Source organism: Aspergillus novofumigatus, assembly GCF_002847465.1.
Source record: "Aspergillus novofumigatus IBT 16806 chromosome Unknown P174scaffold_5, whole genome shotgun sequence".
Classification (NCBI taxonomy): domain Eukaryota; kingdom Fungi; phylum Ascomycota; class Eurotiomycetes; order Eurotiales; family Aspergillaceae; genus Aspergillus; species Aspergillus novofumigatus.
The window spans coordinates 1,192,410-1,214,294 of NW_020194278.1; the positions used below are offsets into that span (position 1 = coordinate 1,192,410).

The window sequence follows — 21,885 nt, forward strand, 5'->3', positions numbered from 1 at the left end:
TGCTCTTCCGTTGCAAGCAAAGCAGAGAATAGCCCGGAGCGGGTGTTCTTCCCCACCGAACAACTCATTCACTGATGCAGACTGCACTCTAGAAAAACTTCAAAAACACCCAGCATTCATGCATGCATGAGGCATCAAGAAATCGGATAATATTCTTCATACCTCAGTTATTCATTAGGTTCTCGCTACTTTCATCTGACAATTTGAAGTCTATCTCCTCCCGTATGATGTCAGGCGAGTATAGAGGCTGCATCAAGACCCTCTTACGGTATCTCCGGCCATGTCCGTCTTCGATTTTGATGCTTGATCCCAGTTTCCCTTCCTTAGGAACCCAGCACATGGCATCGGTCATCGCCAGCTACCTTCCTCCCTAGTCCTTCGCGGTCAGAAAGCCGTACCTAGTTGGTGTTTAACATCCACTACTGAAATCGAATGCTTCAGATGCTACCCCATCAGCCTAGAGAAGCAGATCGATCCCGTGTAAAATTGCTATTTAACTTATATGTATACACACAGAGACATTGAGCAACGCCAATTTATGTCCAACATAACAACTCCTTCCAGCGAGCTGCGTCAGTCAATATGGGATCCAATTTTGATCCACCGCCTCGATCACTCCTTTAATTCTGGCAAATCACCATCCCACTGAATCTTCATCGTCGTTGGGAAGGGGAAAAAGCCAGTCTGGTCCGCAGTCATGTACATGGCAATCCCACCAGGACCTGAAAGCTTCTTCAGGTGGCCTTGTCCACCAGGCGCCCGGCGAAGGTTATCCAGCCGTCCAATGACCTTTAGCATGGTCGTAAGCGCGGTTTTACAAAGACCAAGCCCGAGACACTGGTGGGGTCCAAAACCGAAATGAGCGTATAGGTTCATGTCACGGTCGAGTTTAACCGTGTCGGGCTCTGGAAAACTGACAGGGTCCATGGAAGCCGAAACCTGATTATATCGTCAGCAGGATGATCGCCAATTGCAAATTTTGTGAGTGGATTACTCACCAGGTTACAAATAATATGCTGGCCTTGTTTCAGTGTGATCTTCTGGCCGTTGTCCTCGACAACCGTGGGTTGTGCAACAACTCGCGGCAAGGCAACCGACGACCGCATCCGGGCACCCTCCATGAAGCTATGAAGTGTTAGTAAAGGAGAACGACATAGAACTTGATAATACTCACTATCGCAACAGTAGATCGTCGGCTTCAGGAGTGTCTTCCTTGGCCAGCCGATTGATCTCGGGCAAGTGAACTGAGCCCTCTTCTGAGAGGTAATAGTCAAGAGACTGGGAGAAAAGTTGTGCTTGGTTGGCTACCATTCCTCCAGCAGTTGGCAGAACGTGTGTCCAAACTATTTCAGGCGCTGGCATCCCGCTGTCAAGCAGGCGCTGAATCATATGGACACCATATTCGCTGAGGACATCGTGCCGATGCAGACTATTGACAAGATTGGCAATGAAACCAGTCTTCTCGATGAGCTCAACGTTAGCCAGCGTGAGCTGGCCAAGTTGTTGCGTCACGCCCCGAGCCCCTTGGTTAAGCTCGAAAGACTTCCCAACATCTGCATCGTAAAAGATGGAAGTGAACACGACCGCCATGATTTGGTACAACTCCGACTCAGTGAAGATGCCTCGGGGATTGGATTCGGTTTTCAATGGTAGCGAAAATACGGAAGCACAGAAGTGAACCTGCGCCAGGTTTGCAATATCGCGGACGATATCAACTTGGTTGACACCAGCAAGCTTGTAAGAGTACCTGTGCAGCAGCTTCAATGTAATATCCTCATAGAACTTCTTCACTTCAGTTTCCCATTTATCACGGTAGAGGGCCTTGCCCATCATTTGACGTGACATGGCGTTCGGGCTCCTGTCACCGGATAGCATGAAGTCTCTGCCGTAAGGCTGATTATTGTGGCGCATGAGAAACTCAATCTTGCTACCCCAAGTAACCTTGAATGTCTCCTGGTCCGACAGTATGGACATGCAGGCCGAATGGGAGTTGATGAACTGAGGCGGGGACGTATAGTTGGGGCGATCCCAGCTATACTTATCAGCGGTTCCAAGTTTGGTCAGAATCTTCTTGTTCTCGGATGGTACGACAAGGGGGAAGTGAGCATAGATCGAATCGCCCCTGAAGTGGTTCGGAAAAGCTCGCAAGACGAGTTTGTAGAAGACATGGGTCTGGTCAACCGAATCCTGAGGCTGAATCTCACTGTACGCCCAGTTTGTGAGATGTTTCGGTGTGAAATCGACGGTGTGAAAGCGGTCACCACGAACCAAAGCGACGGCGTCCGACAGAATGGCTCTAGAGATCGTAAAGTTGGTGCATAGGCCACTGCCAGGAGCCATTGACTCTTTCGCGTCTTCCACAATGATACCAGGGTATATCTCAACCCGATCAGGATGGTCGTAGAGTCGCCTGAGCTGGTCTGCGACGTGTGGATCCGGGTTAATCTCTTCAAAAGTCTTGTAGGGAGCCAAATTGAAGTATTTCCTGAATTCGTTCAGGGTAGCCAGATTCCATGAGCGGGCTTGTTGAATCCCAAGCGCCTCGATGCTCCTGAAGACGGTGGGAACATGCAAGGCACCGAAAGCTCCCGCGCAGTCCTCAACGCTTTCCTCGAAAATTTTGACTAAATCATCGTCGTCATACGACCCATCTGCCTTGCGCTGCAGTCCAGCAAACGGACGCTCCTGAGGCTCTTCTGGTAGCTTAGCCTCCCATCGACCAAGTCCTCGCAAAAAGTCCTGCAGGGAGAAGTTGCTGGGATCCTGCCCAGGGAACAATTCTTGGTACATATCTTCAGTCCATTTCTGATCTCGCTGGGAGATGCAAGAATGCCAGCGGTACACAAGGTTAAACTCAGCAGCGACTTGATTACCAGTCGCTTGAGTGGCTGCGCTGCCAAGTAATCCGTCCTTCATTTCAGAACGGGGGTCCAAGCTCCAGTTGCTGTTTGTTCTGTTAATATTCAAAATGGTGCGAACATAATCCTTCAGAATGATGTTGACGTAGAGACCGCATGTTACAAGTCGACCGGTTTGGAAAAGATCGTTGTCATATTTCGCATATGCTGCGGTGTCGGACTCTTGCGGCTTTGTAAACCGGCCTCCCTCGTTGATAATTGCAAGCTTCTCAACCACGTAGTTATGGAAACGATTGAACATCATCAAGACTACGCCAACGCCCGGAGGGAATCCCAGAATACGTTTTGTCGAGAAACAGTCTGGCTTGAGCTTACCGTCCTTGAACGTCCTGACAAGGTCCTGTTCTTCTTGATTGTTGCCATACAAAGGCGACAGATCCAAGTATGACGAAGTGAGGCTGATCGCTGGATCTTTACGATCCGTCTGAAATAAATCTGTGTATATTTGTCAGTCCCATTGTCGGCCCTTCATTTGCCAAGACTTACCATGGATAATGATGGATGCAATGTAGAACAATACACTAGATATTTTGTTGGGATGTTCTTTGTACTCTTTGCGCGCCAAAAGGCAATCAAAAAGAGTTTCGGGATCTGGTAGGTTCGGAGACTGCGTGGTTTTGGGCCGTACAGATCTTGCATACGGAGTCCCAGCCGCACCAATATGCGGCCAAAGCACGTTCTGTTTTAGTGGTCAGCAAGCATTCTAACACCACATGTCATTAAGCCCTACATTGCCAGAGCCATCCGCTCTTCGGTACATTGCATCACGGCCAAGATAGCTGCTCGTGCGGTCAGAAGTAAGTCAGAGAAGATCACTTCATCAGAATGCACATACGAGATTGGTGGGTGCTCCAAGTCATTCCACAGAGTGGTCAAAAAGGTATTCGTCAATTCTTTACCAATCTGGGACGTTGAGGGTAAGCCAGCGGCGAGCTAGCATTTAGTCAGAATCAATAATCCAATTCGCCATTAACATACGCGGATAAACTGACCTGGACAACTCGCTCCATGATATACTTCCTGTCGTCCAAAGCCTCTCCGGTCAAGGCACTCTTCGAGACATCCACGAGAGTCTTAAGATCGCCCAGGTCAACGTGGGGAAGATCTTTGAGAATGCCTGTCTTCACTTGCTCCGTGACATAGGTGCCATCGCCTGTTTGGCTAGGCAGAGGCCGCAGCGACGCTGAGACAACCTGCTCGAGCTGAGCCAGGGTCTTTCCAAGTCCACCATTGGCTGAACCGGTTTGCTTCTCAGACATAGCGGATATAGTGGGCAAAACAAAAGTGGTTGGGTTGAAATACAAATGCACTACTAAGTCACATCAGCACTAGGCACCTTTGCGAGAAGAAAAGGCACATAAGAGGCCTGCAGCATCCGGTACATCGACCATGCGCTGTGCTTGTGGGACATCATTGCGACTCACCAATTTGCTAAATATCAGATTCGGGGATATATGTGGCATGCAAAGCGAAATCACACTAGATATACAAATAGTACAGCCAAACAAGGATACAGAGGGAATAGATTGCTTAGCGATTAGGAACCATCGATGGGCCAGTGGACTGGAAGGAACTCGAGAAATAAAACCAGGCCTCTCGGGACCAACGTCCCATTAAGTACGAACTTGCGCCTGGACATTGGAGTACCAAATAAACATGCGGCTGCAGCAGCGAGAAACGGGTGCGGCTGAAGGAGCCTTGCTCATGGCCGACGGAGTCAGCAATAATCATCCCCATAACCATCATCACCACCACAGCCATCGCTCCGGGCGAAGAATGCCCCACAGGAGAGTGTGCGCGATATGGCCATTTGATTCGTGCATGCACAATAAGACCAACTTAGTTTGGCTGTCAGCTGGGACATTGCCCATGGCTGAGAAACAGGCCAGAACATGGCTGATGGCAACGGTGTGGAGCTGAAAAACTAAGATAATTAATAGTTATCAGTACTCCGTAAAGCATGGAACATACTCCTATGAAGGATGCATATGCAGTCCACATCAAATGCAATCTATCTTGAATTCATGATAGCGTTCGTTCATCAGATGAAGATCCCGCAAGGGGTTGACCAGTATCGCCAACTACTGCTGCTGGGGTTCTTACAAAGCTGAGAACATGTCTGATCGAGGAAAGACAACCCGGTTGATCTGCGAATGGTGGGTTGTCAGTCTACCAACACCTTGGTTGGCAAATGCGCAATCATATTGTCAGACGTTCATAGGTCAATTCAAGATTCCAGATCCCGATCCCCGTCCGCTCATGAGTCGTGACGCATCCGATAGGCTGCTCATGTGATTTCCAATCACGAACGCTGTATCAAGGCGACGGTTTCTTCTGGATAGATGGAAATAACAGTTTCTACATTCAAGTCACTTAAGATTGGTTCAGAAGGAATGGTGATTGCAGGCGACGACAGTGGGACCCCTTATGCAAGCTAAATTGCCGCTAAATAGTCCGGTAAGAAAAAGGCTGGCTGAGTCGTTTAATTCGGAGTACTTCGTACAGCCTGATAGCAGTAGATGGTGGTTCGCGTATCGGGTAGTACATAATTCATATCCTGAAACTCGATAGGCAACGGAGAAGGCCGGCTGACAGGCTGACATCGAGCAAGGGCCAAGGCGCTTCTTGGTGCTATGATAGCTGACTGAGTCCAGTTAGTGTGTCCCCATCTGTTCTGACAGGTTGGTATAGGTTGGAGTCTTCATTTAATCATTACAGTATCTCAATAACGTAAACATTCTCTCCTCACTGCTGTTGATTGAATGCATGCACACCTGCCACCCACCACAGTCATTCTTTTCGATGGTAGTCTAAGAACACGAAGTATTCTCAATGTGGCACAAAGCAGCATCATGTTCCCCGGACTTCCTACTCAGTCTCGAGTGCAACGTGCATACTGGAAAGTGCGACAAGTTTCCTCTAAAACATGTCCTCAATAATTAATATCACGTGATTTGAGACGTGCCGAGGTGCCTGAATCATGGATCCAAATATCGTGGACACTAGTTGTTTTGTTAGCCCGAAGTATTTTCCGGATCAGCAAGACTGCAGACAGTAGAATCTCGACCATCATCTTCTCCCTCTTGTTGTTGCGGAGTGTGTTGGCTTCACTTTCGGTCAAGTTTACGGGCACGCGCTATTGCGAGATCAGAAAGGAGTGCGATCGCGTTCAATTCCAATGGCGTCGACAATCACATTGGTCGTTCAACCCCGGGGTACACTTCCATTTGAATATCTTCGTCCTTCCTCGATCTAAGCATTTGCAGCGCACTGATCCCCTTTGTTACAGGAAAACCCATTAGGAAGCTTCCAAAGGAACTTCAGATTGGTCCCAATGCTTCTACTCAAGAAATCTATAGCTCACTCGCGGAAGCTTCGGGCTTCTCCATCCACCGTTTGAGGATCACCAAGGGAAGCGATCGAACAGTTGTCCCCAATGCAAAGGGCGCGAGTATCAATGATATTGGTCTCAGGGATCAGAGTGTGGTTCATGTCAAGGATCTGGGTATGTTGGAATTTTGATCCAGCTATACTCTCCCATCACGATGAGAACTAACACAGAATTTTGCATCCCTTCTTAGGCCCCCAGATTGCATGGCGCACAGTCTTCATTATCGAGTACCTGGGACCTCTTCTCATCCATCCTCTGTTTTTGTTCCCTCTCCGGCCATATATCTACTACAACTTCGACAAGCCTCTACCCGAGCCTTCCGACCTGCAGCTACTGATCTGCGGGCTTTTAACCGTTCACTTCGTCAAGCGAGAGCTCGAGACTCTCTTTGTCCACCGTTTCAGCAATGCCACTATGCCCGTCCGCCACATCTTCAGGAACAGTGCTCACTACTGGGTTCTTGCCGGCTTCAACATCGCGTACTGGGTTTTCCGCCCCGACGCGGCTGCTGCCACCAACAAACCCAACCCTGTCCTCCTCTACAGCGGTCTTGCGCTTTTCGTCTTCGGCGAGCTGGCTAACTTGAATACCCATCTGGCGCTTCGCGACCTGCGTCGACCGGGTACTACCGAGAGGGGCATCCCATCCGGCTTCGGATTCAACCTTGTGACCTGCCCCAATTACTTGTTCGAGATCATTGCCTGGATTGGCGTCTATCTGGTCAGCGGAATGAGTTTGAGTGTCTTGTTCTTCATAACTATTGGAGGTTCTATAATGGCTAGCTGGGCCGCCAAGAAGGAACGCCGCTATCGCAAAGAGTTCGGTGACAAGTACAAGCGCAAGAGGTTTGTCATAATCCCCGGAATCTTCTAAGTAGTAGATTCGGTGATTAGACCAACCTGCGTATGGAAAGCCAGCCATTCCTGCGGGAATATGGCCATGTCACGGAGCATCCGGTGAGACACTTGCCAGCTAACAAGGGTTGCTGTGACGCTACACGCAAGAAAGAGAGGGTGCTTGGTGGGGGAATTACTTCTTATGCACGTCAAATTTCCACTTGCAGCAGTTAACGATGAGGACATATGCTCTTCATTAGGCGCTCGCAAACTCCCGATATGCCTTACGCCAAATAGTTGCTAGAATAAGGAGCGATGGAAAAGAGAAGTCTCATCATATAATCCCATTAGTGAACCAAATCCAACGTTTGAAATGATAGCTCCATCCAGACCCATGAACACCGATCTATAATAGAAGACAGATATAAAGAACGAGGCGCAAAATCTCAGGAAGATCGATCCAGGAGAAGGGAAGCTGCTTATGTACTCTTCAACTTCTTTGCCCACAGGTTGTAGTACGGTTCCATCTCTTGCTCACAACTGCGCTTAGGATCGGAATCACATCCGAAAAACCGGATGATCAAATCTCCGTCCTTGTAAGTGCCATCGGCAGAAGCAGCAGGGGAATCTTTGCTGTAAGCATTAATACTTCGTTGAGGAACGAGCGCCATTCTCGCGAGGACAGTCGGATGCCATTGCACTATATGATCCTAGTAGAAGAGCGGCCATTGTCAGGGAAATCATCACCGGCCATTTAGGAAGCGAAGAGGGAGACATACCAGAGCGTGCATCTCCGCTTTCTGAAAGTTGTACTTCCGATACAGAGGATCAAACCACATGTCAAGGAAGAATCGCGCAAAGTCGCCCTGGCGAAGCACAAAGCTTCCGGGGTTCAAGTCCTCGTTATCCGCGCTGATTATTAGGTCGACGTCCTCTGGCTTCAGGTGCGAGAAGGTCTTGATGATGCTATCCGGCGGCACAACAGGAACGTCCTTAAGCATCATCGATTGAAGGGGATTCTTGTCGAGAATATGAGACTCTAACGGTTTGCCAGGGTTCATGATCAGGGCATGAGTATCGAGATGGAAGAAATAAGCTGAATGAGGGTGCGATGCCATTGCATGGCGCATCGCTGGGACTATTGCCCAGCTCCGCGGGGCGTTGTCCAGCGCGGATTCGTAATCAGACAGAGTTGCAAAGAAATTCGTATAGCCTGCATTTTAGAAAAGTTTAGTCGGTTGTGGAAGTAGAGCTGGTGCACTGTAAGTAGTTCACTTACCATGTCGACTAGCATAATGCTCTCTGTTCTTGATGATCTTCTGGATGTAGTTATCGCTGAAACGGGCCCGATCTAGAACCGTCACAATGACAATACTTGAAGCTCCCGCCGGGGCGGATATTGACGCTTTAGTCGAATGGGAGAAGTGCGATAAAAGGAAGAAGAGCGCGAGGATAGCAAAGCCTAAAATTGCAGCGGCCTTGAGCTGTTTCTTGCGTTGTAAAGAAAGCCTGGAGGAGCGGGTGTGGGAAGAAGTATGAGGACTCCTTCGAGGGGTAGAGCAAACTGCATGACGAGATGACTTTGTCCCCAGCGACTCTTGCTGGGCGACTTTGTATGATATGAAGATGCCTCCTATCAGGACATGGCTGGAGTATTATCCGCAAGCCAAACCGGACGACTTGTATAGATTGAACTGTCGTACCTGGAGGCGGCCAATCTGCCGAATCCGGAAATGAGCGGCGGATCATCATTGGCCCGACCTTTGTATATGGCATACTCCAATCAACGATCTGGACTCACAGGAAGTCTCGCCAGACGGAATGTGGGTTACCTGAGATAAGAGCGTCAATTTACTTCAATGAAGCAGAGGGCCTGCAGCAGAACCCAGTGATACTTCTCGATTCGTCGCAAATGGGCGATACGTGCTTCTAACGTCTATCTTCACAGACATATGAGCTATCCGGAACGTCTGACATTGTGCCCCCGGGTAAGGCGACATCTCCATTGAATATCTCAAGCAATATTGTATTGCAGATATAATACATAAGGGTTAGACGAGATATGGGCGGTTCTTGTGACTCCCGGCCAGCGACTCTTGTCTGAAGTGGTGTACATTGAATTCCAGAAAATAGTCGAAGATAATAGTACATGACGCCCAGTCCTTGGCCAACAGAATAGAAAAACGAGCCGACTGTCCATTGCATGCTGATCAGAAAACTCCTGTCACATCTTTTATTCCCTAGTACTGTTTCTCGTTGTATGTTGGTTTCGTAACTTCCTTGATGTTGGTCTCTTCCTCCACCTTGGCTTTGACTTCTGCGTCCTTCTGCTTTACCCACTCCTCGAACGACGGTGGCTCGGGGAGGCCAAGGCGTTTTCTTTCTTGGCGGAATTGCTCTTGGACCTTAGGTGTCTGCATCACTTTCCATCGTAATTCCCAGCCGAAAATACCCAATTCCTTGATACGACCGGGCCGGTCGTCCAGAAGGTAGTTGTCGAGACCGCCAGACTTCCAGATTGTTCGCAGAGCCTTTCGCGTAACTTTGATATAGAGGTACTCTCCGAGGGCTTCACTCCAGAGCTTCTTCCGCCTGACGTTGGGCTTCCAGAATCGTCGGGTTTTACCCTCGTTGCGGCCCTTCGAGATCTTGTTTCCGAACTGGATCATAGTCCCACCATAGAGACCGGAGTTTGATTGCTTGAAAATGTAGTTGGGTCCATAGGGATAAGGAGGAATATAATCCGGTAATTGCTTCGTTTTTTGCGCAGCCAATGTCGTAGAGAACGAGCGCTTCGGGACTGATAAGGAGAGGTTGCGAAAAGCTGCGGAGAGGGAGGAGGGAAGAGTCATGGCGGAGCGACTCTGAAGGCCTGCCATTGTGATAATCAAGTTATAGAAACAGCATCAACAATAGCAGGACAGTAGAAAATCAAGTGTAGAGAGCCGACAAAAGGCTGCTGACGAGACGAATCGTAGCCAGATAGAGCACCGTCCGCTAGTAAAATGATCGGGAAGTCCTGCTAGACGGAAAGAATTTGGGCGGATTCTTTGGGGTGCTGACCGCCTTAGCAACGCACCGCTATCATTGCTCGATCTCTTTGAGCTGCGCGCTTGAATTTCGGCCAGAAGCATCACCTCGCTGGATATTAAAGCATTAATTTTCCTTACTACAGGTTTCCTTTGCATGATCCTCATTCGACTATTCTAATATTTTAACCACGCTTGAAAGTCTTTCGTTTCATCCAACGAGTTACCTATCAGCTTCCACGCCAGGCCGCAATACTTCGCCATGGTTCAGATTAGTGAAGTGAAGGGCAGTTCGCGCGAGAACAGAACAGCAGCACACACTCATATCAAAGGCCTTGGGCTACGTCCAGATGGGACTGCGGAGTCGTCTGCCGATGGCTTCGTCGGTCAGGCAGCAGCCCGCGAGGTGCGCAGCATCCAATTTTTCTTGCCCTTGTAAGATGAGCTTGGGCTGACTAGCATGTTTCTCTGACAGGCGTGCGGTGTCGTCGTGGATCTAATCAAGGCGAAGAAAATGGCAGGACGTGCAATTATGCTTGCAGGTGGACCGGGAACTGGAAAAACAGCACTTGCTCTGGCTGTGTCACAGGAACTGGGAACCAAGGTCCCGTTCTGCCCGATTGTTGGCAGTGAAATTTACTCTGCTGAGGTCAAGAAGACCGAGGCACTTATGGAAAACTTTCGTAGGGCTATTGGTATGCTGTTTCCTTCGCGTCTTTCATGTTGGGATTGCGATTAACAAGATTTCAGGTCTAAGAGTGCGCGAGACGAAAGAGGTGTACGAAGGAGAAGTTACAGAACTCACGCCTGAGGAAACCGAGAACCCCCTTGGCGGCTACGGGCGTACCATCAGCCATTTAATTATCGGATTGAAGTCGGCCAAAGGAACCAAGAAGCTGCGTCTTGACCCTAGCATTTACGAGGCAATTCAAAAAGAGCGTGTGACCGTCGGAGATGTCATCTATATCGAAGCGAACACTGGAGCTTGCAAGAGAGTAGGACGGTCCGATGCATATGCGACCGAGTTCGATCTTGAGGCGGAAGAGTACGTTCCTGTACCGAAGGGAGAGGTACACAAGAAGAAGGAAATTGTGCAAGATGTGACGCTTCATGACTTGGACATGGCCAACGCACGGCCACAGGGTGGACAGGATGTCATGAGTATGATGGGTCAGCTCATGAAGCCGAAGAAAACAGAAATCACGGACAAGCTGCGCCAGGAGATCAACAAAGTGGTCAACCGTTATATCGATCAGGGTGTTGCTGAACTTGTTCCTGGCGTACTCTTCATTGATGAGGTATTTCGAGCTCCCTTCCCCATCGCAGTCTAGGTGTGCTGACTCGTCCTCAGGTTCACATGCTTGATATCGAATGCTTCACCTATCTCAACCGCGCTCTCGAGTCTAGCATATCCCCTATCGTCATTCTCGCATCCAACCGGGGCCACACTGTTATTCGTGGCACAGACGATGTCACTGCTGCGCATGGAATCCCCCCAGATCTGCTTGCCCGTCTCCTCATTATCCCCACGCATCCTTACACCCCCGACGAGATCAAGACCATCATCCGGTTGCGCGCTAAGACGGAAGGCCTCAATATCACCGATCCTGCCCTCGACAAGGTCGCCGAGCATGGCAGCAAGGTCAGCTTGCGGTATGCTCTACAACTGCTCACCCCTGCTAGCATTCTCGCGCGCGTGAATGGACGACCAGGAGGCATTGAGGAGGCAGATGTTGCAGAGTGTGAGGATCTTTTCCTTGATGCGAAGAGAAGTGCCGCCATCGTTAGCCAGGACAGTGAGAAGTTCCTTTCATGAAGTAACGCGCTTAATTTAATAGGGGTTTCTGATGGTTGAGGGAGTTACAAAACCACGCAAAGATGTATGCTATGTCTAATATGCAAATTCTTATGTCACGTAATGGAAAGGATCCTTTGGCTCCATAGGCTCTTTGGTGTCAAGCAGTAATCGTTCGGGAGATAGCCTAGCTGTGTTTCTCTGGAATGTATATCCAAGCTTGTTACAAACAAAGGGCCCTTCACTTTCTCGGGAGGCAAATTTTATTCTTCAGTGAGCCTCGCAATGCACCCAGTAGGATGAGTGAAATCTGAATGACAAGGACGTAGAAACGCAGGAGACTGAGTAGTGTCCGAATGAGATGATCTGTCAGAGTCAAATGCAATTGAGGCAGGTCAGTCGCATCCAAGAGGTCCGGATGATGCTCAAAGGCAAAAGGCACTTTGGCACCGAGACGTTCAACGGCAACCGTGAGGCCAGATGTAACAGCGTCCTCGAGAAACCCACGGCCCGTCCATGAGAGGCAGAAACTAAGCCCTCGTTTGTTCTGAATGGCAGGAAGAGACCTCAGAGCCTGGAGCGTGTCAGTGCTGATCTCAAGATCGGTGAACTCCCACACTCCCGCGACAAGGAGAGGATGTGGTGGAGCAAATGGATCCAGTGTGATGAGGACTGGACCGAAGTGCTGTATTGGCATATTCTGCCCGTCATTCATGACGCAGGTGAGGCATGTCCTGGGGGTTATGTTGTCGGAAGGGTCTCCAGGGCGGTCTTTATTGCTTCTGTCCCAGGAAGTTACTATGAAACTACTAGCAGGCCATGACTGGTCGAAATCCGTTGCGAACTGGGAAGTTTGTGAGTACTTTGAAATATGGAGAGGTTCTGGCATATTACAGAGAGATTGAGAAGCTGACATTACTCACAGGCGGATCTGAATGCAAAACCATGATATGTCTTGCTGTTCGCAATTTTTGCAAGATCTCAGTTTCCTCGGTAGTAGGAGTTGCACCCAAAATGCGCTGAATTTCATTTGCAGAAATGGCAAAAATAAGGTGGTCAAAATGCGCCTTTTGTCCATCAGAGGTAATAAGCACAAAACGCTCCTTTGTCGACTGAGATATACCTGTCACTCGGGTCTTGACATGTACTCTATGAGACGGGAAAGCCCTTGCCATTGCCAGGACCAACTGCCTGGCTCCATCATTAATGCACTGCCAATTCAGCCTCTTTGGTCGTGGACAGAGAATGCTATGGTCCAACAGGCAGCGGACGAATGCTTTGACTGGCAACAGGTCTATAATTCTGCCAGCATTGATTCCCCACAAAGCCGATAACATTGATGTCAAGTACTTCGCATAAAATGTGTTTGAATATTCCTCACTTGCGAAATAATGCCGCATCACGGTTTCGTGCTGGGCATGGCGCTCACTCCGCTGGTGACCGTCGACCAGTAGGTCTAGACACGTGTATCGTAGTCGCGCAATATCGAACCACATCCGCCATGTTCCAGGTTTGCACAGAAGCCATGGGCGACGCACAATGTCCCCAAGTATACTTCCAGTCCATTGATCAGCTCCAATACCATCGGTTGCTCCAAAGGAGAGCTCCGCTGCGGATGTGGAAATTCCTAGATAGCGAAGCAGTGAAACAAGGTTGGCTGGAGTGGTATTAGTCTCGAGACAGGTTCCATCGCAGAAGGCACTGACGAGAAGCAGTTGCGTTGAATACTGGTGGCACTGTGTTCACGGTGACTTTATTTCCTGCGTGTTCAAATGGTACTGTCTTGATACGCCCACCAAGCGTTGCAGAGGCCTCGAAAAGATGGACATCATGCGGGGACTTCTGTAAAGCCCAAAACGCGGTGACCCCAGCGCATCCGCCTCCAACAATAGCGACACGTTTAGGTTGCGTGGGAGACATGACGCGACCTGTCAGATCTGGGGCCATGGAGCAGTATCATCGCATCGGGGTCGAAAACTGAAGTGCTCGCCCACAGCGAATAAAGCGAATAAAGGCAAGATGCTAAGGACTTTGGACGTAATACTGAAGGCGCTTGCTTCATCACAAAGCCGCAGAGAAGCGATTCAACCCGTACTAGGGCCTGGACAATGTGCGCACTCGGGTGCTACCCAAGAGAGAGCGTTAGAGCCTCGGATACCGATTTCTTACTCATTGCCAGGATCATCCACGTGCCTCGTTTCTCATCGGGTGAAAGTACGTCATCGGAGATGAGATCGGAGATTCAGCCGTACGCAGATTGAATCTGTAGACGTTGATATTGATGATAACAGCCGGCGGGTTTATGAGAGGCGGTTAGCCTCCACTTTTGTACGAGCGAGTTTCAAGTGTGACCACATCAGATGACAGCAACTTGAGACTCAACCAATGATTACCAATGAAGATGATGGTCCGAGAGTGATCTCGAATATTGTGTCAAAAGCTATCAGGAGTGACGAACTGAGAAGACGGCAATAAGTCGATGGGATTTAAGGTGAAAATGTGACAAAGTAATAGAGGTACCTCGACAGTCTGGGGAAATGCTATGACGTTCATCTACGGGAATGGAAACAAAAGTATTTTGGCGGATCCAACGAACTGAGCCCATGATAGGGGTACGAGTAGGTATGCTCTTGCCCAATATTTGCCCTCTGAGTAACAGTAGTAATGGAGTAAGTGAAGAGAAGACATGATTTGTTCTATTCTACCTCTGACACTTCACCCTCGGCTGGTCGTCACGTGTTCGTAAATGGCTGGAATGAGGTTAATCGCCGAACAATGAACGATCGTCATTGCAGTTGCCATCGTCCAGCCTCTTCTTTCTTTTTCCTCGTCGTTGATTCGGTTCTACAAGTTGTTGATCGATCGCTATATCAATTTATGTGGGTGTTAGCTGCAAATCAAGTGACAACTTCCTACCAATTTTCAAAACGCTTCCGCCTGGGAGACAATTCCGGCCGTTAGGGAGACCCGCCACGAAGATAAGGTGGGAGAGATCCATCACAGTCCGCTTATCAACAACACCTGTTCGCCCGTCGCGCCGAGATCTTTTCAGTCATACTCTTCTCGCCTTTCTCCTGCCTTTAGGTTTTTGTTCACGGCGATTCACGAAGACAATGTCGAACCCGCTAGACACCGATGCCGGCTCTGAGCTGTTCAGCAGTTATGAGACGGAGCTGAAGCTGGTACAGGCCGATCTGAACCAGAAGCTGGACCAGATTGCGGAATCGAGTGGTGAGCAGCGGAAATCAGCAATAAGAATGGCTGAACGAGCCTTAGATGAGGCCAATGAGTTGGTTCGTCACGCTTCCTGGCCTGCCGCCTGTACATCTCGTCTAACATCCCGTTGAATACGCACAGCTAGGTCAAATGCGCATGGAGAAGCAGAACATCCCCTCAGCAGCACGGTCAAAAGTCAACATTCGTTTTCGCAACTATGCCACCGACGTCGACGAAGCCAAGCGGAAGCTCAAATCGCTCTCCGACGATCGCAGGGCGCTCTTTGGCGACCGCTACACGGACGAACCACAAGATGAACATCTGGAGCAAAGGCAGCAGCTTCTTTCCGGCACCGAGCGTTTGGAACGCAGCTCTGCCCGTCTACAGGAGAGTCAGCGGATTGCGCTCGAAACGGAGGATATCGGCCGCAATACATTAGCCGACCTCTACCAGCAACGGCAGACCATCGAGCATGCGCGATCGGGGCTGCAGCAGAGTGAAGGATATGTAGATACGAGCATCAAGACTCTGAGGGGCATGGCCCGTAGGTAATGACTCTCCTTGAAATCCACCCCTTCTGATCTCAAGTTGCTGATCTCGAACTTTACCCTTTTCACAGGATGGCTACGAATCGGATAATCACGATCGCGATTATCACTGTTTTGGTCCTGTTGATTTTTGCTGTCATTTATAGCAAGTTCCATTAGCGTCGGGTTCTGGACAGGCGTAGATACGATTTCCTCTTCCATATTATCCTCTCATGACTTGTTCGTTTCTGTTTGCGCAGGCACTCCTACATGGATCGTTGTATGATAGCATCCCAGGCATTAATACTCGTCCCACATATTACTGCTATAACTAGTTGTCACTCAATCGGTCGCTTGGTTCGTTCCTTCAGCGTAAGGGTATCATTCGTAGCAAAGAAAATAGCACCAAAAAAAATAGGCTTCTAGCCCAGAAGTAGCCATCTAATTCATAATGCGCATAGCGCCAAATGCAACATTGATGACAACGCCGACAAAGACCGCCAAACCCTTCCGCCAACTCCATACACCCTCCTCCCTCCTCAACCACATGGCACAGCCCACAGGCCAGAAGAACCCCATGACCGCGCCCCAAAGCATGTCGTCCATGGCGCCTCGGGAGCCAGCCCCAAAGCCGCCATCATCATCTGCAAAGGAAATGCCTTCACCTCCGCCTCCCACGCCCGCTGCCATCGCGGATGATCCCTCATCCATCCACCGGTCTTCGAGCTCGCGCAGCTCCGCCCCAGTCGGCATGGTATCCGGTGTCCGCGATACAGATTGGATAGCCATAAACTGCGATCGCAACGCCGACACCTCGGAAGGAGTAAATCCTGCCGATAACAGCCGATCAAAACCGCGGGGGGCGGACGTAGTGGACGGCGAAGGTTGTTGCTGCTGCTGTTGCTGCTTTTGTCTACCTGTATAAGCCTCGTCCGTCTGCTCTTGCTGGAGTGTGGTAGCTATTGCCGCCTCAGCCGCTAGATCGGCGTCGGATAGAACGATATCGCCTATTGAGCAATGAATGTAGAGCCGGGGCTGCTCCCGGACGGGTGCTTTGCCCTTCCCCTTGGCCGTGGTAGCATCGTCTTGTGCGACGGGAGTTCTAGAAGGCGAAGGTGGGAGCTTTAAAGAAACACTCAGTGGGGTGGCATCTTCCAGACCACGACCAGCGTAGATCAAACGGAGGCGATGTGATGAGAGGTTCGGTGGAAGGTGCGTTCGGATCAATTGCTTCAAGCCGGCTGCCGTGGTGATATCAGGGTTCTGGATGTCAAGTGGAAGGTCGGGAATCGAGGCAGAGAATCGGACAGTCAGGAGAAGAGGCCCATCTGCTGAATCCCCGTCCCATGTAGGATCTGGGGTTAGAAATGCGGGGGAAGTCATATCTTGACTCTTGGGTATTTAGAATTCAAAGCGCCGCCCGATTGAAAGTCAGCTTAGCAAGTCTGAAGAAACACTGTGGTCACGGTCTGCCATCCATCCTTCGCGTTGCTCCATTACATAGTCAGTGACTGCATACTGCCAAACAGAGACGGATCGAAATGACGACTACCGGCAGATTTCCGCTTCCCAAGACCTCACGTGATATACAGACATCCGCTTGTGGGGAAAAAACAACAATAAAAGCCAGGTGACAGGAGACAATAGTCACAATATATAGTTTCATTATAATTCTTAAGGTATATGTACAGTCTGTTTGAAGCTCGACAGGTCCTGGTAACCTCTGCCCAAATATCTCGAGCGTCAAACCGGAAAACTGCTCTGCGGAAGAGGACTGCATCCCATGCCAGATAGGAAAAGCCCCAGTCATTCCTTCTAAATGCCGTCCTCGCAGAGCACAGCTGGGCCGACTACCAACCTCGTGTTGCCGGGGCATGTAAACGGTAAAAGAAAGTCGTAAGCCCAGAAATAAGATGTGTGAGTGTGTGAAAATCGTTAGAAGCCACAGTAACGCCGTCAAATGCACCTGAATAAACCCCCAATTAACCCAGTAGCAAAAGTGAACATTACAACAGACGATGTTCCTAGACCATGAAGGATTCGCCGCATCCGCATTGCTCCTCTGTAGTTTCAACGTTAGACGAACTGTATCGTGGTAAAGATGCGTAAAAAGTGACGAGGACTTACTAATATTGGGGTTTCGGAAGACAAACTTTCGGCTCAGCTTGTCCTCTTGCCAATCCATTTCGCTACCAATTATGCTGAACAAAGCCTTGCTATCAATTAGAACTTTCACTCCGTCTTGTTCAACAACTTCGTCGAAAGCTCCAGGTTTTTCAACGTATTCGAGATGGTAGGCGAGCCCAGAACATCCCCGATTCTTCACACCCACTCGAATAAATTTGGGGTCTGGCTGTGCCAGAAGCTTATGGAGTTGCTCAACCGCGAGCGGCGTCAACTTCATGGCTGCCTTTCTTGCCCGTAATTTTCTTCGGGGCTTTTCCGTGGGTGTCGAGCTTGTGGTGGGTGCGGTTGTAACAGGCTTCGACTTCTGAGCTTCCCCTTCTCGCAGGCTCACATTCGAATAGCCTTCAATCTGTCCTTGTTTTTGCATCGTCGTGTCAGGAGTTGATGGGAATTCTGCTGCGATAGATGTGTCTGGGGTGCCGGCATTTCGGGACGGAGGAGGGAAAACAGACGGTAAGGTATGGGGTCGGTAGGCGGTAGCGGTTTGCATATCACGCTTTGAAGACCGGTATGTATTTCCAAACGAGGAGAAACTCCTGAGCGCTTGTGCGCATTGTGTATTGAATGGTCTGCTCGCGCATCTCAACATCGTGGCGGATGATGTCACCGAAGGATGCACAGTAACCCTGTAGAACGACATGATAGAATCAAATCTATGTATACAAAGGAGAAGACCGCGATCTATAATAATGAGGAACCGAAGGTAGATACTTTTGTATCTGCGATGGATTTGCTGCTTGCAGGGAGCGGAATTGTCATCAAATATGGAGAAATGGGTACTTTGGGAGAGGGATTCTGTTTTGTAGGCGGAAGAGAGTCGGCGGTTCGGCAAAGAGTTCATGGGCAATGAGTCAACCAGCCAATCAGCGTTGAGGTGTTTCTACGCATCCCGCCTGGGAATGTCATTCACACTTCACTCTGAAGGTGGCGCCACTACAAATCATGACAAATCATGTGATGGCAGTCGAGCCTCTCAGTAAAACCAGCATATCATTTGATTGCAACTTCAATATTGAGGAGACCAAAGGGTAAATTAACTTGTTCAGTAGGATTGTTATCTCAACTGATCTATATCATGCTTAGTTTGAGAGTTCCTCTCTGCCTATTAATACTTCCACATCATGTGAACATCCTCAAAAACAACCGAAGTCATACAAATACCAAGGGTCAAGTTGTTTGACAGCATTAATATTTCAAATTCATGGAAGTAGAGTCTCTCAAGCTTTTACAGTATCATTAAGAGGTAAAGCATCTGATCTTCAGGGGGTGGATATCGTTGACTCTCCTCAATAAGGAATAGTTATTCAATGAAATGTGGCTTATTGCTGACAACGCAAGTGATTATGTGGCTAGTGTGTTCTGGCCCAAAGAGGCAGAAATGGCTAGAGACAACTATTATTATGCCTCGACACTTGTACTTATGATACATTGGATATACATATATTCGGAATCTTTCTATCGTCTTTTGTATTGCAGTTCCTAACTTATACTTGATTCCCCAGTATTGCTGCAATGGTTCTACGCTTTTTGGAGTCTCATGTATAACATCATGGAATCCCCCTTAACACAGCAAAGTAGACCGGATACTTTCAAGCCTAAAATTGTGCAACTATATGAAAATCTCTTTCAAGTATGTGATTCATTTACAAATCCTCTGCATCTCACGCTAATTATTTTATCCATAGACGTCAGATTTTGCAGAACCATCCGAAGGTTTCTGGCGAGAGTTCTTTTTGTTGCCGCCTGATCGAGCCCAGCTTGCATTAATTCTAGATAGGATCGGTCCAGAAGATACTCTTCACTTACAGGTATTTTGTCAACCCCATGGGAAATTCCAACCTGATATTGCTTGCTGACTCTGTACCAGGCTCAAACCCAGCACCTATTTGCGCGTGCAATAAAGGAGGCCAACTCGGGAGTTAGTCCTGTGAACGCTTATGCGTTAGAGGTGAGCTTGCAGATTGGGAAGTTACACTTCAAGCTCTAATGCCTTAGCCAGACCTTGACAGTCTTCTTAGCATGTGTGCTTAAGAAGAAGTATACCAATCCCAGCTCCGATGTTATCACTGTCCTTGCCGGGCTTGATGAGGTCGACCATGTCATCTCGAACCTTGTCGCCGTTCTGGATGGTATTATTCGCAATGGGAGCAGCTGTGAGTACCCAATCAGAAGCGGCTGCCTAAGTCGACCGAATTATGGCCATTAATGAGTGTGCAGTTGATATTCGGATTAAAGCGATCCGGGTAGCCATTGCTCTTACCAGTGGCGCATATAAGACGAGTCTCGTCTCGTACTTTACCCATAGAGATCTGTTCCCCTCCCTCATGAAGGTATGAACGTACTAAGCCATAATAGCTCTGGTTGCTGCATTCGAGAGCATTTTGCTGACACTCCGCGAAGTTTGTGCACGAATCCGATACCCCTATTCAAATATTTGAGCCGTTCCTCCTTCTTGGTCTATTAGCGAACTACAATAAGTTCGAGTTTCAGAACCCATATCAATTGCGCCTCGACGATTTTGTCAACGAGTCAAGCATTCAAAAGATCGTCAAAGGTGTCGGTCTTTCGTGCGCCGCCTTGAGGAACGGCTATGTTGCTGTACAGGACGATGCACCTGAGGGCTGGACACTCAGCAGCACTCTGGTCTTCTTCGGACTCGGAAGACTTGCTCCAGGCACGAGGAATAAAAGCCAGGCGCCAACGGCTGAGGAAGCGAAGGAGATGTTTGCAACTCTGTAAGATCGCTTTGGGTACTCCGTTTAAATTTCCTCCGTTGGCTAACTGGAATCAGACCGCCCCGGGAAGCAGCCATTCTTCTAGCCACCTACGACTTTTCAAATGCAAATAAACTCTTTGGGTATCACCTCATTAACTCTGTGCCAGAGAAAGAGAACGAGGAGTCTCCATTTGCCAGCTTTCTCTCTGTTACGAGCTACCTGCTGCAGCACGCTTACAGATCCCCTCGTGTTGCACACTACGCAGAGCTCAACCTCTTCGCTCTTCGCATCCTTTCTGAAGATTCAGCCTTGTGTAAACAGCTTTGCAGCGAAGGGGAGAAAAGAAACGTGCGCCTTTGCCGGCAAAGGCAGCCGTATCTGCCGCTCGTCACCGGGGACAGGGTTCTCGCAACTGTTATCTTCGACATTATGATTGATACAATTTCCCATAATCTCCGGCGGCGCCTTGATGCCAACATCTACAGGTAAATTCTCTCACCTCTTCGTTTGTGTCTAACAGGGGGCTTGGGCTAATCTCCGCTGCCATTCAAGTCATTCAATCGCCATCCTTCTTCGGCTTCTAACCTACCTATCAATGAACAAAATCCGTTTGACATACCACTGGTCGGAGCTCTGGAAGACTCTGCTCTCCCTGATGCGGTTCCTTACTACGTACGCGTCGGACCTGTCAACTTCTCCCAACATTACCACTCTCACCACCTCCCTTGTAGACCTGGTGGCATTCTGCGTTTCCGCAGGTGACACTTTTCTCCCAGACCCGGCGTCTTACGACGACTTGTTCTACAAACTCGTCGAAACAGGTCCCATTATCACTCGATTTCGCGACGTCTACTCTCTCAAGCCCCCAGCTCCGTCCGCCTCGAATATTCCCGACCCCACAACAGTCGCCAGCAAGGACATCCACGTCGCTGCCATCGACACCCTGATCTCCGTCTCCATCCATTTCTACACTTTGCTTTTCAACCCAGACAGGAACGTCGACGCGAGCTTGAAACCTGGTGGTGAAGCGCCGAATCCTGTGCCGATCCCGGCTAACCGGAAGAAGAATCTTTCGCCCCGGGAGGTTCACAGGATCATCAAGCAGGGCTACGACACGTTGAGTATTCAGCCTCCTGAGGGGTTGAGTGCGTGGACGAGATGGCGTGAGGCGGACTGGAAGACAGAATTGAAGCGGGCGGCCAGATGCGCCGTGGAGGATGCCCGGCAATTGGTTGCGTAGAAATTCCTTCTGTTCAACCTCAGCTCAAG

The 21,885-nt window shown here is 49.3% G+C and overlaps 11 protein-coding genes across 11 annotated transcripts; 5 read left to right on the forward strand and 6 right to left on the reverse strand.

Annotated features, from left to right (window-relative positions):
* Positions 1-434: 434 nt before the first annotated feature.
* Positions 435-4,377, reverse strand: P174DRAFT_408458 (peroxidase/cytochrome P450 family protein). Its single transcript, XM_024824170.1, has 7 exons — positions 3,911-4,377; positions 3,754-3,851; positions 3,649-3,697; positions 3,405-3,597; positions 1,175-3,353; positions 999-1,125; positions 435-939 (listed from the first exon to the last, which is right to left on the reverse strand). The coding sequence occupies exons 1-7, from the start codon at positions 4,175-4,177 to the stop codon at positions 613-615; spliced, it is 3,240 nt and encodes a 1,079-aa protein (XP_024681289.1). The 5' UTR covers positions 4,178-4,377; the 3' UTR covers positions 435-612.
* A 56-nt stretch (positions 4,378-4,433) lies between these two features.
* On the forward strand, positions 4,434-4,935 carry P174DRAFT_208347 (uncharacterized protein). Its single transcript, XM_024821337.1, has one exon. It carries the CDS (start codon positions 4,575-4,577, stop codon positions 4,836-4,838), a length of 264 nt encoding a protein of 87 aa, XP_024681290.1. The 5' UTR covers positions 4,434-4,574; the 3' UTR covers positions 4,839-4,935.
* Positions 4,936-6,018: 1,083 nt separating this feature from the next.
* Positions 6,019-7,516, forward strand: P174DRAFT_391160 (trans-2-enoyl-CoA reductase (NADPH) TSC13). The gene is made up of 3 exons (XM_024823508.1): positions 6,019-6,133; positions 6,208-6,423; positions 6,500-7,516. Exons 1-3 carry the CDS (start codon positions 6,097-6,099, stop codon positions 7,180-7,182), a joined length of 936 nt encoding a protein of 311 aa, XP_024681291.1. The 5' UTR covers positions 6,019-6,096; the 3' UTR covers positions 7,183-7,516.
* On the reverse strand, positions 7,387-8,715 carry P174DRAFT_513245 (putative alpha-1,6-mannosyltransferase subunit; the record flags this gene model as incomplete). Its single annotated transcript, XM_024831963.1, has 4 exons — positions 7,387-7,855; positions 7,925-8,358; positions 8,425-8,690; positions 8,711-8,715. 4 exons carry the CDS (start codon positions 8,713-8,715, stop codon positions 7,625-7,627), a joined length of 936 nt encoding a protein of 311 aa, XP_024681292.1. The 3' UTR covers positions 7,387-7,624.
* Positions 8,716-9,113: 398 nt separating this feature from the next.
* Positions 9,114-10,139, reverse strand: P174DRAFT_442569 (mitochondrial 54S ribosomal protein bL28m). Its single transcript, XM_024827606.1, has one exon. It carries the CDS (start codon positions 10,022-10,024, stop codon positions 9,386-9,388), a length of 639 nt encoding a protein of 212 aa, XP_024681293.1. The 5' UTR covers positions 10,025-10,139; the 3' UTR covers positions 9,114-9,385.
* Positions 10,140-10,281: 142 nt separating this feature from the next.
* rvb1 (RuvB family ATP-dependent DNA helicase pontin) lies at positions 10,282-12,217 on the forward strand. The gene is made up of 4 exons (XM_024831964.1): positions 10,282-10,580; positions 10,650-10,869; positions 10,925-11,472; positions 11,526-12,217. Exons 1-4 carry the CDS (start codon positions 10,437-10,439, stop codon positions 11,988-11,990), a joined length of 1,377 nt encoding a protein of 458 aa, XP_024681294.1. The 5' UTR covers positions 10,282-10,436; the 3' UTR covers positions 11,991-12,217.
* On the reverse strand, positions 12,211-13,889 carry P174DRAFT_421749 (uncharacterized protein; the record flags this gene model as incomplete). The annotated part of the gene is made up of 3 exons (XM_024824980.1): positions 12,211-12,813; positions 12,893-13,626; positions 13,676-13,889. The coding sequence occupies 3 exons, from the start codon at positions 13,887-13,889 to the stop codon at positions 12,211-12,213; spliced, it is 1,551 nt and encodes a 516-aa protein (XP_024681295.1).
* Positions 13,890-15,082: 1,193 nt separating this feature from the next.
* On the forward strand, positions 15,083-15,824 carry P174DRAFT_504816 (v-SNARE protein VTI1; the record flags this gene model as incomplete). Its single annotated transcript, XM_024831227.1, has 3 exons — positions 15,083-15,262; positions 15,327-15,729; positions 15,805-15,824. The coding sequence occupies 3 exons, from the start codon at positions 15,083-15,085 to the stop codon at positions 15,822-15,824; spliced, it is 603 nt and encodes a 200-aa protein (XP_024681296.1).
* Positions 15,825-16,089: 265 nt separating this feature from the next.
* P174DRAFT_408475 (DSC3 family protein) lies at positions 16,090-17,220 on the reverse strand. The gene has a single exon (XM_024824171.1). It carries the CDS (start codon positions 17,093-17,095, stop codon positions 16,154-16,156), a length of 942 nt encoding a protein of 313 aa, XP_024681297.1. The 5' UTR covers positions 17,096-17,220; the 3' UTR covers positions 16,090-16,153.
* Positions 17,221-17,358: 138 nt separating this feature from the next.
* Positions 17,359-18,674, reverse strand: isa1 (Fe-binding Fe/S cluster assembly protein ISA1). Its single transcript, XM_024829045.1, has 2 exons — positions 17,840-18,674; positions 17,359-17,774 (listed from the first exon to the last, which is right to left on the reverse strand). The coding sequence occupies exons 1-2, from the start codon at positions 18,537-18,539 to the stop codon at positions 17,737-17,739; spliced, it is 738 nt and encodes a 245-aa protein (XP_024681298.1). The 5' UTR covers positions 18,540-18,674; the 3' UTR covers positions 17,359-17,736.
* A 774-nt stretch (positions 18,675-19,448) lies between these two features.
* Positions 19,449-21,856, forward strand: P174DRAFT_461240 (ARMH3 family protein; the record flags this gene model as incomplete). The annotated part of the gene is made up of 8 exons (XM_024829976.1): positions 19,449-19,529; positions 19,585-19,707; positions 19,767-19,847; positions 19,899-20,052; positions 20,117-20,229; positions 20,300-20,634; positions 20,691-21,101; positions 21,169-21,856. The coding sequence occupies 8 exons, from the start codon at positions 19,449-19,451 to the stop codon at positions 21,854-21,856; spliced, it is 1,986 nt and encodes a 661-aa protein (XP_024681299.1).
* Between the last annotated feature and the right edge of the window lie 29 nt (positions 21,857-21,885).